Here is a 15,184-nt window from a genome sequence, read left to right on the forward strand (position 1 = left end):
TATATCATGCATATGAAAACACAGCATGAAGTCCATGCTGAATATGCCTGCACTGCGTACCTTTGTCAACAAACATATAACTATGCTTCTTATATTTTAAGAGTCAATTTAGGAAAAATACTCTGAGTTAAATAGCAGACTCAAAAAAAATTTTTTTTTTCTAATTTAACTTTCATATATCCAAAGTGTTCTTCAAACACTTGCCAGGGAGCTGGGGCTATAGCTAAGTGGTAAAGCACTTACTCAACATTAAAAAAAAAAAAAAAAAAAGTAAAGAAAAAAATATTTGGGTTTGATAACTCCGCACATGGAGGGGTGGGGTGGAGAACTACTCTACTCAAAACAGTTGGTAATTATGGAGAAAGCACACATTTGTTACAGCCAAAGCATTACTATACCAAAGTAAAAAAAAAAAACTGCTTCAAAGTTAAAAAATAAAATAGAAAAATCCTAGGTAGCTGATGAAATTTTAAATGAATTTTATATTTGATCTTTAAACAAATATATGAATGCTAGTTATTAACTATATAAGGTGCTATAAAAACAATGGCAACTAAAACAGACTGAACCGTTAGATCAGGTAAACAAAAACATGTGGAAAGTCTGAAGACGCAACAATTGCTTTAGGAAAACAAGTGGTCTTTTTGTTTGTTTTTGTTTGTTTGTTTCTTTCTTTCTTTCTTTTTTTTTTTTTTTTTTTTTTTTTTTTTCTGGTTTTTCAAGTTGTTTTTGTTTCTTGAGACAGGGTTTCACTATGTGGCCCTAGCTGTCTTAAACTCTATAGACCAGGCTGGTCTCGAACTCAGAGATCCATCTTTCTCTTCTTCCTGAGTACTGGAGTTAAACTCATGCACCACCACAGCCCTGCTGGTCTGTCTGTCCTTCCTTCCTTCCTTCCTTCCTTCCTTCCTTCCTTCCTTCCTTCCTTCCTTCCTTCTTTTTTTCTTTCTTTCTTTTTGTTTTAATCAAAAACTTGGTTACGTTCATTTTATGAGTATGAATTAAAATTCTGCCTATGTCTATTTAAGTGCAAAATATGTATGCACTACCCATGGAGGCCATAAGAGGGTCTCAGATCTCTGGGAACTGAAGTTCCGGATGATTGAGGAATTACAGTTTTAAGCCACACCACATAGGTGCTAGAAATTAAAACCAGGTTCTCTCTGCAAGAAAAGCAAATATTCTTAGCCACTGAGCCGTATCTCCAGAAAGCAAGTTTTTTTTTTTAACTCTTTGTTACCATACAATTTGTTTCCATGCCTCTATTTAAATGAACTGTATGTATATTTAGTATATATGCACATATATGTACATAAGTGTATGTTTATATGTATATATATGTGTGTATATACATATATATACACACATATAAACAAACTTATCTTATGCATATGGGTGTTTTATATGCATGATATGTATGTCTGTACAACGTGTGTGCCTGGTACCTCAGGATGTCCAAAGAGATGTCCTACATCTGTAGTCAGTGCTCTAAATGGCAGAGCATCTCTCCAGCTCTATGTTACTACAATTTAACATTTAGGTCCAACACGGTTGTATGTCTGTAATTTTAGACTTTAAACTTAGCGACCAGCACATAGGTGGCTGAGGCAGGAGATCAGGAATTCCAGTATATCTTCTGTGATACACAGCAAGTTCAAGGCTCTGTCTCTAATACCCAGAGGGCTGTTGAGATGGCTTAGCAGGTGGAAGCACTTGCCACACAAAGTCTGCCAACCTAAGTGTGATCCTCAAATCCTATTACAAAGGTGAAGGAGAGAATCAACCCCACAAAGTTGTTCTCCACTATGGCACATTCAACCCACTCAATAATAATAAATGAAATACAGTTTAAAAATTTAACACCGTGGAAGCAAAGCAGGAGGATCTTGAGTTCAAGGTTAGTCTGAACTATATAAGGAGTCCTAAGCTAGCTACACAGTGCAACTATCTCAAACAAACAAACAAACAAACCAAAAGCAAAAACAAACAAACAAAAAACCCAAACCTAAAACCTGGAAAAATAAAGACTTAAGTCTAAAATCCGAATACAGGAGATAATTAGGGCATAACGGTAGTACTCTTATGAATGGATTAAGGTCCTTATGAAGAACAATCCAGAGACCTGTGTTTTATCTCTCATCCTACCTGTCTCCCAGTTTTAGGATTACAAACATGTACTACCACACCCAGGTCTTTATAAGCCAAGCACAGGAAGAGACTCACTGGGTACATGGCAACTCCAGTCTTGGAGATTTCTGTTATCATATACAAGCTGCAATCTGGAGTCTATTCGCTCATAGCTGCTCAACTAAAATATCATCTATTCCCATCTGATTTTGTTGCTTTTCTTCCTACTTTATTTACTGGAGTGCATGGTAGCTCATATATGCATTTCCATGTGCCAGCCACAGTGCACATGTGGTATCAGAAGACAGCCTGCAGGAGCTGGCTCTCTCCATCCACAACATGTACCCAGAAGTTGAAGTGTTGGCAGCAAGCACCTTTACCTGCATTTTCTTGGGGGTGTGTGGGAGGATAGGGTTTCATTATGTAATCTTGCCCTATCTTGAACTCACAGATATCCACCTGCCTCTGTCTCCTAGGTGCTGGTTTTAAAAGTGTGCACTATCACAACTGGTTGGTGTTCTTATTTGGGGGGGTGGAAAGGGTGATAGGATGATGTTTCAAGACAGGGTCTTACCTAGGTAGGCTCTGTCTATCCTGGAACACATTATGTAGACCAGGCTGACCCTAAAATCAGAGATCTGCCTGCCAAGTGCTGAGATTAAAGGATGTGTGCCACTATGTTAGCTTTAGTTTGTTTTTTGTTTCTGTTTTGTTTGCTTGCTTTTAAGAGTATAATGATCTAGAAGCTTTGAAAGAAAAAGTTGCCTTTCATACAATATATTTTTAAACTTTCAAACTGATCTAATTATTGACTGTGTGTTTTATATATTTGTAAAAAACTTATTTAAAAAAAAACTTATACTCAATTTGTTCTTTGTAACATTCAAAAAAAGAATGTTTTTGTTTTTTTTAAAATAAAAACATTTTAAGCATTTATTTTTGCTGTGTATGGTCGGGGACACACTCATAAAAGGAAAACTTGTAGGAGTCAGGTCTCCTCTTCCACCAAGTGGGTCTCAGGGATTGAACTCAGGTTGCCACACTTGACAGTTAGGGCTTTTATCCACTGAGCCATCTCCCAGACCCTCTGAGAGACAACTTTTAAAAAGGCTTTTGGGGAATTCAGGTAATCTATTTCCACTCTATAGTTATGCTTGCTTTGACATCTTTCTCTCTCTCTCTCTCTCTCTCTCTCTCTCTCTCTCTCTCTAAAAGAATTATTTATTTATTTTATGAGTACATGGTAGCTGTCTTCAGACACACCAGATCGCATCAGATCCCATCTGTAGATGGTTGTGAGCCTCCATGTGGTTACTGGGAATTGAACTCAGGACCTCTGGAAGAGCAGTCAGTGCTCTTAACCACTGAGCCATCTCTCCAGCCCCAGACACCTTTCTCACTATGTAAGAAACAGGTCTTTGTGATCATTTAGGCTCTCATTGTAGTCCCAGCTTATTTGTACACCTTATTTTCAATTTAAAATAAAATTGACTAACGCAATACCAAAAGCCCCATTATCGCCTCTTCCTTTCTTTATTGAACAAATCTTCTAAGATCAAGATACATTCTCTCAAGTCAGACATGGTAGTGCTGCATGTCTGTAATCACTGGGCAGAGGTGAATGCTAAAGGATCACTGCAAGTTCAAGGCCAGCCTGGGCTCTAAACGAAGACTCTGTCTTAGCCTCAATCCCACTTGTTTGTTTGTTTGTTCAATTGTTCATTCATTCATTCATTTGAGACATTTCAAATGACATCTGTATAGTCCTGGCTGTACTATGTAGACCACGCTGGCCTCAAACTCAGAGATCCACCTGCCTCTGCCTCCTCAGTGTTGAGGTCTTATCATCACTGCCTCTGTTCCTGACAAGCACAGGAGACCCCATTATCTATCATGAAAAGGAATGACCAAATAGATAAGGTACTATAGCAAGAAAAGCACACCAAGTTAACGACGAACCTCATACCCATCCTTCAGAAAGTTTTATCAGGTGACTCCTAAAACACACCAACACTCAATTCCCTACATAAAATGATACAGTATTCTCATATAACTTACACATCTGCTTTTAATTACTCCATATTACTTTTTTTTTTTTTTTTTTGGTATGTGCCACTATGCAAGGCTCTCAAACTGATCCTTTCAGTTACAAACTTTTAATTTTACTTTAGCCTACTTATAGAATTCAGACTCAAATCATGGCTTCCTAGCATGTTCATCGTAATAAGTCAAGAGAGATAATATTAAAGATACTCTAACTGAGCATGGTGGAGAAAATGCTGAGCTCAAGGTCAGCTTGACTACATGTAGGTCAGAGTGTCCCCAAAGGAGGCAGAGGTCATTTACTCACCAGTACTACTTGTCCTATTGTTGGTGTCAAATAAGCCAGATGGGACTTTCACAATACTGCTGCCCCATGCGGGAGGCTCAGTAGGACTCTGAGGTTCAGGAGTCGGTTGTTTTGAGACAATGGCAGATATATCACACTCCTCTGAAAGAAAAATATTTGGATGTTATCATTATAACTTTTAACAATAATGACCAGAAAGCAGAGATTTTTACATATGGATATAGTCTTTCATCAGGTAAAGGTATATGTATGATTACTCATTGACTTACTGTAGCTGGTTTACTGTATGTCATAAATGCCAAGAATATTGACTAAGCGGTTTTCTTCTTAGATTTATTTATTATGTATACAGAGTTCTGTCTGCATGTATGCCTACAGGCCAGAAGAAGGCACCAGATCTTGTTACAGATGACTGTGAGCCACGAAGTGGTTGTTGGGAATTGAACTCAGGACCTCTGGAAGAGCAGCCAGTACTCTCAACTTCTGAGCCATCTTTCCAGCCCTGACTAACAGTGTTTTATTCCAGCATTCAACAATCTGGAGTGAGGTTGTTTGTTTGTTTGTTTTTTCCCGAGAAAGGGTTTCTCTGTGTAGCCCTGGCTGTCCTGGAACTCACTCTGTAGACCAGGCTGGCTTCAAACTCGGAAGGAGTGAGCATTTCTTAGTGAGTCAATTAAACTTTTGGCCTTGAATTCTATTTCTCCCATTGTCAAATAGCTTATTTATAACTCTAGAGCATAAGGTAAGTATTACAATCAAGGAAAATAAACATTTGAGTAAGAGAACAGGAAAAAATCCATTACTATAAACTAAATACTCCTTACAGATCCATAAAAGGATTACAACAAATGCCCTCTACCTCAATGAGTCCTGTAAAAAAACAGGAAACCATTTATATTTATTTTTAACCTACCATGCAAACTATGTACTTAGAAACACCCAAAAAACATTCGTTCGAATAAAAAACCCTTTTAAAAATTAAAGGAACCTCAGGGCCTGGAGATGTAAACTGTTTGCCTTCTATGACCCCAGGAATCATCCTTAGGTTCAGAGTTGGGAGGTGAGAAGAACAATTAAACAATTAACAATTGAAGTATCAATTTGACAGATTTGGTCTTATTGGTAGCAGGCTTGGTGACTCGCATATGCCTGTTGTCCCAGGACTCTAAAGACAGAGTAAGGAGAAACTAGAGTTCTAGATCAAAACAGGACAAAGTTTAGTCCTAGTTTTGTCAAAAAATTATCCATATAACTTTGCCAATGGATGGCACTTTTTTTTTTTTTTTTTTTTTTTTTTTTACAAAATAAAAGATGGTCTATGAACTTTCTAATGTCACTAAAATTTCATCCATAAAGACTATTATTACAGTCAATATATAAAACAGGCCTTAAATTCCTGAGAATTATTGCTATAGTCACTACATAAAACAATCTGAACCTTCTTGTACACATAGCCCACAAACATCAGCACTCACCTTCAATGTGCAGTTCTGTGGTTGTCAGTTCTTGTGGCATGTGCTCTTCAGGTGCATGAATGTCTGCATCCTCTTTGATGAGCTCATCCTTGGACCCATAGCCCTGGTCTGACTGACCGCCTGTTTAAAAGATGCATGCTTGTAAATACTTTTATATGTTTAAAATACAGTTACAAACAGAAAACAGATCTATACAATCAAAACTATACAATAAAAAAAAAATTAACTCTCACAAGACACATTCCAAAAACAGTGATAAGCAAAGATGAGGAGAGCAGAACAGGCTGGAGGCTGCTCTACCTCTGAAAGCACCAAACCCTAACCTCCTTACCTAAAAGTTAAAGGTAATTTGGGCAAAGCATTTTTGAGCCTCTTATGAGGAGTCTATAGCACATTGCCGTCTTTGTTTTTTTTAATTTTTGGTAAGAACACAAAGGGACTGAAACACGTACCTGCTACTTTTGAAAAAAAAAAAAAAAAAAAAAAAAAAAAAAAAAAAAAAAATGCAGGAACAACAATAAGACTTTTATTGTTAGAAAATTAATAAGAAGCCGGGTGGTGGTGGTGCACGCCTTTAATCCCAGCACTTGGGAGGCAGAGGCAGGTGGATTTCTGAGTTCAAGGCCAGGCCAGCCTGGTCTACAGAGTGAGTTCCAGGACAGCCAGGACTACACAGAGAAACCCTGTCTCGAAAAAAAACCAAAACCCAAACCAAAACAAAACAAAAAAAACAAAGAAAATAATAAGAATAGTTTACCTACAAAGGGTAGAGAAAGAGATTTGAAAAAGGAGGAAACTTCCTAAAGTATAGTTTACTGTGTTGTTTTATTTTTGATACATTTTTACATATTCAAAAAATTAAGTCAACAAAATTAGGGTGTTCGCTAAAACTGATGCATATAGAAATAGGTCGGGCCAGCCACAAACACTATACATGAAACAACATAAGTCAATAAGGGCAAAGAAGGGTAAAGGTAATTATGTAAGTTTTGAACTGAACATTTAAAATTACATTTCTTTCACATACATAGGTGGAGATCAGAGGACACGGATTGGGAAATTGATTTTTTTCTACCACATGGTCCCAAACATTGAACTCAGATCATAAGACTTAGCAACACGTATCTCTTCACCCAGTGAGCCATCATGCCATCCCTTGTATGAACTTTGTTTCTTTTGCAACAATGTCTTATGTAGTCCAGGTTAGCCTTAAATTCAATATGGAACTAACCTTGCTTGAACTCCTGATCCTCCTGCCCCAACCTCTCAAACACTGGGTCTCTCTGTGTGTTACCATACCCAACTCTGAGTTTAAGCTTTAAAAATTACTTGGAGTCCATCTACATTCTATACATGGAAGTGAATGTCAAATCTATAAAAGGTAAGTAGGTTTGTTTCCTATGGGTAGGTGGGGGTGGGGGTAAAGTGAATTTGAAAAATATTAGACATTTTAAAATTTATTCTTTGGCAAATTCATACTTGTAAGCAACATATCTTTATCACATCCAGTCCCCGCCCCCCAGCCCTGCTTTATTCACACTGAGAAAACAACTACTTGTACTGGTATCAGGAGACAAGGATTTTACTATAGAAAAACATAGGAGGTTTTGTGTGCATGATACTGGTAAGTGCATGATACTAAGTAAGAACATGTGTGTGTTAGGCAAGCATTCTACCACACTCCCAATTAGAAAAAAAAAAAAAAAAAAAAAAAGACTAAAGAAAGGTTTAAAAAAAAAGAATCCCATGGAGTTGATTTGGAACTAGAGGTATTTCTACAATACTACATATAATTAGTTTCTCATCCTGTTTGTTAAAAATCTAAAAGCAGGGCCACAAACACCTTGGTGTAGCAGTGGGCAGGCCAAGACTCACACTTGGACTTCTAAAATCTAGTCTTAAATGAACCCTGGGGTTGTTGGGAGAGAAAAACAAAACAAAACAAAACAAAATCCAACTTGTTCCTAAGCTCAGGGAGGAAATGCACAAAGGTAAGGCCACTGGGGTTTGGCCCCAAAAAAGAACCACAGCCACACATCTAAAAGGTATTAATAACCAAGTTTATTATTATTATTAATAACCAAGTTTAAAGGAGTATCCACTAGGTCCACACTGAGGTAATCTGAGAATGGGTAAAGACTAATACATTATAATCTACTGACTAATACAGCAACCTATAAACTCATACTTTATCAGAGAAGAGAAAAGAACTTCCTGGCTATATTAGAATGTCATTGTGAAAGCAGTGAAATCACCACTGTGTGCCCACTACAAGGAAGATCCGTTCAGGCAAGCTTTATCAATGGATGCTAATTCTTAAAAGTGTGATGAAAAACGGGGTATCACTACACGGTCTCATAGCTTCCCCAGGCCCCCTAAAGATAGCTTATGATCTAGAAGAGGCAAGAGATTTACATACAGAGAAACCAGACCACACTGATATCAAGTGCTAAAATTAACACTACTTACAATATATAACAATCTGGGAAGGATACATCACATATGTAGTACACAGAACCTAAGCTAACTGCAAGAAAACATACAAACACAAATTTAAGAACATTCTATAAAACAAGTTGAATCTCCCAATAAGGCTAAAGTCGTAAGAAAGAAATGCTGATGAGTCTTTAATCCCAGCACTCAAGAGGCAAAGACAGAGATTTCTTTCAGTTCCAAACCAGCCAGAGTGCTCTCAATAAATAAGTAAATAAATGAATAAACCCTGAAGAACTCTGAATCAGGTTAAAGGTGAGTAAGGACAACTGAGTTATTAGATTCCTTAATCACTACTATTTACAATCACTAAGTTCAAAGCTGACAAAATGGCTCAGCAGATAATGAATGCCTTATGCTCCCAAATTTGACAACCCTGGGATTCACTTGGTAGAAGGACAGAACCGACTCACACAATTGTCTGCTGACCTCCACTAGTGTCATGGAACCCTGCTCATTCCCATACCTTCAACCCTAACCCTGCCCCCACATCCTGCCCAGACCAAATAAAGTTTTTTGGTTTTGTTCTTTTGGTTGGCTTCCTCAGAAAGTCAGATGGTAAAATATGGTGCCATGAATTGAACACAGAAGACTAAAAAAGAGGTAAGGTAATTAATCCGGGAGTCCCTGAGAAGGATCTCTATATTAGGCACCAAGTGGGAATATTTCACAAGATAAAGAAAATGAGCACAGTCAGCACTAGACCAAAGACCCCAAATGTCACAGCTCCACTAAAAACTCTAAGGACACAAGATCACTGGGATTTAGTATCTACTGTTTAACAGTCAGAAATTCAGGGGAGCTGTTGAGTCAGCTTGGCAGGAAAGAGCACTAACTGTTCTTCCAGAGGACCGAGTACCCACACGACCTCTCACAACCAACCAGTCTCAGGGGATTTGATGCCATCTGTAGGCCTCTGAGGGCACCAGGCATACATTTGATATGCAGACAAACATGTAGAAACCCTAAATATATAAAATAAAGTTAAAACAACAAAGCCAAAAACCTATAAAAAGGTCTCAAAAGTGCCATCCTAACTACTGAAATTGTTACACCAATTATTAGAATAGTAAAATATTAAATTACATTTATAAGATAAGTTTAAAAACTTCAAGACTCAGGAAGAAAGATGAGAATGTATCTCTTGTTATCAGTATCACTCATAAACTAAGTTTATATCAAAATTACTTAACTTTTAAAAATAAAGCTAATTTTTATATGACTTTATATATTCATATGAAACTATGATAAGAAACATTATTTTGTCCAAATAATAAAATACAATACAATACAATAATATAATAAAATACCAAAACAAAAATTTAATATAAAAAACATAGCAAGAAAAATCAACAGAGGAAGCAAATAAAGTAGTTTAAAACAGAAGTCCTGAGTCAGGAGAGAGGGTCAGCAGTTGGTTAGGAGTACTTCCTGCTCTTGCGGAGGACCCAGCACCCACATGGTAGCTCAGTGGACTTCCAGTCCCAGGGGATATAAACGTCCTCTTCTGACCTCCTCAACATACATGCACATGATGTACAGACATAACATATAGGCAAAAGAACCATACACATAAAACTAAATAAAAGTCCCACAAAAGTTTCTAAAGTAACAAATAGTTGGTTTAAAAGGCTAATTATAATTACTACACGATGGCAAACTACAGGCTCATGTTGTCTTAGTGATTTACATATACTCCTGTAATTGTAGCAAGGCAGTTTTAGGCACAAAAGATAAAGCAGACTTCTGGAAAGCAGTGAGTACCTCAACAATTAGATTCTTTCATACCCATGATACATACCATTTCATGCAATGATACTACAAACAAATCTTAAAATTGTAATTGCAGAAAAATATACTTTATTTCTAAATAAAATAATAAATGTTTGTAAACTGCTCATAAGTTTTCACATGAAAATCTTTGAGAACCTATATACAATTATTTTTACCTAAAGAAAAAATGCCAAGAAACTGAAAATTGTTCCTTAAAAATACAACACTTAAAATACAACCAAGTATCTTGCCCCCACCCTTGAATGTCAGCAAATTTTAACCTAATAAATGGGAAATTACCTGAAGTGGTTAACATTCAAAGGTAGAATTAAAGCACACGTGTATCCATAGCTTCAGTTCACAAAAGTCTGTTTGCCCCACACCTTGACAGCCCAGGACAAATGCAGCACCAAGAAACAGCACAGAGTAAAAAGCAGAGCAACAAAGAGCAGAGAAAAGGAAACTTCAGTCATTGAGACAAGTTCATCAGAGGAAGCACAGGAACTAGACTGTGAGCTCTTTAAAGGAAGCTTGGGTACCAGCAACCAACCAGACAACACACAGGGCAGATGTGAGGTACATACACCTGCCAGTGGGCTTTCAATACAGTTGCTCTGACTTCAAGACACAGGTTGTGTCTGTGGCTACATACATATAAGCAGCTTTTACAATCAGATGTCTTAAACGGAAACATCCTTTTTAAAAATGACTTATTTTCTTTCCTTTGTAGGTATTCATGATTTGAAACTTCTAAGTTAAATTTTCAACTTAATGAAAAAAGAATTTATAAATTATGTCAGTAATGTTCAAGTTCACTAGGTCATAACCTAACATCTGTCTCAGACATGTTCATAAATTGAAGATGAACAAATATAAAGACATACCATGCTAGCACACTGTGCACTGCACCCCAAAGTTAATTTCACACTACAGGAAGTAAAGAGAAGTGCAGAAGCACAATCCTCTCAGTGATATACACTACTTTCAGAGAACTCCCTTTATGAAAATTAAGGCAATGTAAATTTTTTTGAAAAAGAAACATTTAAGTGGTGGTGACTGAAAAGGTTAGTAAAATACCTATTTTAGTACCTGTGCTAGAGTGATTATCAATGGAATCAAGGCTGATTAAGTCTTTGACGAAGACTGTGTGCTCCCCATTGTTAGCATCGTTAGAACTATCCACACTACCATGGCTCACTGTGTCCCCATCACTTCCACATGCAGCATTCTGAGGAGCTAAAGAGAAGGACAGTGTAGTTCAATAATTCATGTATGATATTTCTGAAACTAAACATGAATGGCCCAGTTAATTTATAATTACATAACAATTTGTAGATTTCTGTGAAAAAAACATAAGGTAATCTATCTTTACTTTTAAATAACAATATCAAACAGAATTAATTTGTCTATTTCATATAATTAAAACTTTGTCTATAAACCTATGGTTTAAAACATCTTTCCAATCACATATATTACCTGATATTGAAAAGACCTGTGATTTTTGCCCAGTCTTTTTAAGTGGTTGCCTAAACTGGGCCAAACCATGTATGACATTCCGTACTTTCGTCCATAAGAATATGCCGCTGCGAGTACTGCTGGGCCATGGGCTCTCCAAAACTACCTGAAGGTTTAAAAAAATAAAAGTTATTTAGTAGCCAGGGGCTACTACAGTGGGTAAAAAAACTCTCTGTACATCCCTAATAACCCAGAACCCTAAGCTAAAGAACCAAAAATTGTCTTCTGACCATCACACAAATTTTAAATAAAAACTTTAAGTTAAAAAAGAAATATATGACAAATATGTGGAGAAAAAAAGGACTTTGCACCACTGATAGGAGTATAAATTAGTAAACTCACATGGAAAACAATATGAAAGGTCCTTAAAAGCTAAAAACTACTGAATACCTATCCACAGAGAGTGAAATCACTATTTCACCCAGGCATCTGTGCTCCCGAGTTCACTACAGCATCATTCACAACAGTTGAGAAAGGACCAACATAAATATTCATGAATGGATACAGAGAATGTGGCATATATACACAATGAAATAGCTTAAACAAAACAAAACAAAACAAACAAACAAACAAACAAACAAACAATCAAAAAACCTTGCCAAAATAATACAGGGAACCTTGAAGACATTATGGTAGGTAGAACAAGTAGATCACATTATCTTGCCTTTCACATAGCATTCAAGAGGTGAATGAACTAAAGTAGTATTCACATAGACAGGGGCAGGTAGCAGGGAGCAGTAAAGAGCTGTTGGTCTACAGTTAGACAGGAGGAATAAATGTAAGAGAGCTATTGTTCAACAGGGCAACTATAGTTAATAACAACATATTTATTTTTAGAATTGGTAAGATTATGTGTTCTCATCACAAAAATTAGTAAATGAATATGCTGATTAGCTTGACGAAGGAATTCCAAAATATATACACATTTCAAAACATGTTTTGTATATTCTATACAATTCTGTCAATGAAGATAGGAGAACAACCTCCTTTTAACTTAAGTTTAACAAATAATAAAAATTTTTAACAAATATGCTGCCCTGCCTACCGTGAACCCAACTCACCTTATTATAATAGCCGTATGTAATAGCATTTGGTTTTATTCTAGCAGTTTTCATTTCGAATAAGACTCTCACTGCTAAAACAGGATGAACCCAAAGTCCACAAAGCTGCATTACTACTCGATAGCACACCTAACAAGAAGAACAACAAAGCATTAGTCCTTAGCGCACTAGTTTACTTGAGACTTACAGAGATTTAAAAAAGACTCTACTTAACCAGGGTAGTTAGGAGGAGGCAGAGGCAGGAGGATCAGGAATTCAAGGCTACACATAGTGACTTCCAGATTAGAGTGAGTCACAAAATACTCTAAGAAAACAAATAAAATATAACAATAAACCCTATTCAACCTAACAGAAATAATCAACAGTATTATTTTATGCACATGTCTCATCTGTTTAAGAAAATAAATCTATATAAGGAAAATCATTGTTTTCCATAATGTAAGATACTGTAATGTGAAAAGAAATTTATTTCTAAAATCAAACATGATTAAAATACCTTTCACCCTAATCAGTATACTTAGCTAAGAGCTTCATTAACTTTCCTAGTTTCCTTTTTGTTTTTTACTTTATTTTGTTTTATTCTGTTTAAGACAGGCTGTTGCTCTGTAGGGTCAGGGTATGCTAGCCTAAAACATGGGGCAATCTATCTCAGCCTCGAAAAGTGCTAGGGTTATAATCATGAGTCACCAAGATCCAAACACTTAAAATTATAAAATATGCATCAGCATGGGCTAGGGATATATCCACTGCATATATCCTGGATTCATTCACTGCACTGCAACAACAACAACAGCTGCAAAAAAATCTGTGTCTTGTACTTGCCTCATCAAGTGGATCCACATCTGTCTTCCTCATCTTAACAAGCACATCATGTGCCTGCTGGAGTGCTCGGACCTTAGGGTGAGAAACTCTAACATAGGCTGGGAGACAAATAAACCACAAACTGTAACAATGGCTGAATAGATACTTGGCCCATTGTGGTGGATTTGTATAACATCTCTTCGCCAACTTATGAGCTGCTTTTATCTCCTATAAAGAAATAATATCACTGTATTCATTACAATCCATTAAAGTAAATGAAGAAATAAAAAATTTTTTAATGTAAATTCAGACTTTAAAAATGAAGAATTTTACAGTCTTAATTTTGTGTCACATGGTTCCAAGAACTTTGGCTTATAGCCCAGCTTCTTCTTTTTTTGTTAGTACAGTTACTTCTTTTTCTTTTATTCTTTTCTCATACATTACACCCTAACTGCAGTTTCCCCTCATTTTACTCCTCTCAGCCCCTCCCCCATCTCCCCTGTCTTTAAGATCCACTCCTCCTCTATTTCCATAAAACAAACAAACAAACAAACAAACAAAACAGCAGGTCTCCCAGGGATATTCACCAAATAAGACTCATTAACAAGTTACAACAAGACGACACAAAACCTCCTATCAACGCTGGAGAAGGCAACCCAGAAGGAGTCCCTCAAGAACACTAAGCTATCCGACCATAAGGTTTATGCAGGGAACCTGGACCTAGCTCAAACCAATACAGGATCCCTGACTGTTGCTTCAGTCTCTGTGGGCCCCTATAAGTCCTGTTTAGTTGGTTCTGTGGGCCACGTTCTCCTGGTATCTTCTATTCCTCGGGCTCCCCCAATCCTTCCTCTCCCTCTTCTGTGGGGTTCCCCTGGCTCCACCTAGTGTTTGGCCATGGATCTCTGCATCTGTTCCAAGTATACAATGGCCAAAGAATAATTCAAAATCTGACGTGTAAAGATTCCAGGTGTGTGAGTACTCACTATGTCCACCACACACTTGCACTGGACACCCAATCACATCACAAATGCCAAGAGACACTGCCGAAAATGCCTTTACTGTTATTCAATACAAATGAATGTTAGGAACCCAGTGTTTTTACAACAAGTGTAGTTCCTTGCTCTTACACAATGGCTTACTTGTAGAAGAGAAATCAGGCTTAAGATTTCCCTATCCCTATTCCTCAGTATGTAAACATCAAAAAAAGGATTTTTTGGTGACACGTGTTCATATTTGTATGTGTGCATAGATATGTGGAGACCAGAGGTCAATCTCAGGTGTCTCTCATGTGTTTATCCACCCTGGGTTTTTTTGTTTTGTTTTTGGTAGGCTCTTGAGTTGGCCTTTCCTTCTCTGGTTAGATAAGGCTGGCTGACTAGCAAGCCCAAGGGATCCTCTTGAGTCTTTGCCTCCTCAGTACTGAGATTACAAATGTTCACCACCTCACTGGGCACTATGTAGATTCTGAGGCCAGAACTCAGGTCCATATACTTGTAGATTGAGCATCTTACTGAACTATATCTAGTTTTACATTTGGACTGTGTTGTATCACAATGTTTTACTTTAAAAAAATGTTGTATGGGCTG

At 37.0% G+C, this 15,184-nt stretch overlaps 1 protein-coding gene across 3 annotated transcripts in view; it reads right to left on the reverse strand.

The window, feature by feature from the left end:
- The window catches only part of Dennd4c (DENN domain containing 4C), a 98,523-nt gene that overhangs the window by 25,673 nt on the left and 57,666 nt on the right, over positions 1-15,184 (reverse strand). For 2 of the 3 annotated variants that reach the window (XM_034502195.2, XM_034502196.2), the window contains 6 exons: positions 13,617-13,823; positions 12,795-12,923; positions 11,695-11,839; positions 11,308-11,454; positions 5,953-6,072; positions 4,478-4,618 (listed from right to left, as the gene is read on the reverse strand). In XM_034502195.2, coding sequence (XP_034358086.1) covers positions 4,478-4,618; positions 5,953-6,072; positions 11,308-11,454; positions 11,695-11,839; positions 12,795-12,923; positions 13,617-13,823 — 889 coding nt within the window. The remainder of the gene's footprint in view (positions 1-4,477; positions 4,619-5,952; positions 6,073-11,307; positions 11,455-11,694; positions 11,840-12,794; positions 12,924-13,616; positions 13,824-15,184) is intronic. The other variant, XM_076934694.1, reaches the window with a different exon arrangement.

Source organism: Arvicanthis niloticus, chromosome 5 (genome assembly GCF_011762505.2).
Source record: "Arvicanthis niloticus isolate mArvNil1 chromosome 5, mArvNil1.pat.X, whole genome shotgun sequence".
NCBI lineage: Eukaryota > Metazoa > Chordata > Mammalia > Rodentia > Muridae > Arvicanthis > Arvicanthis niloticus.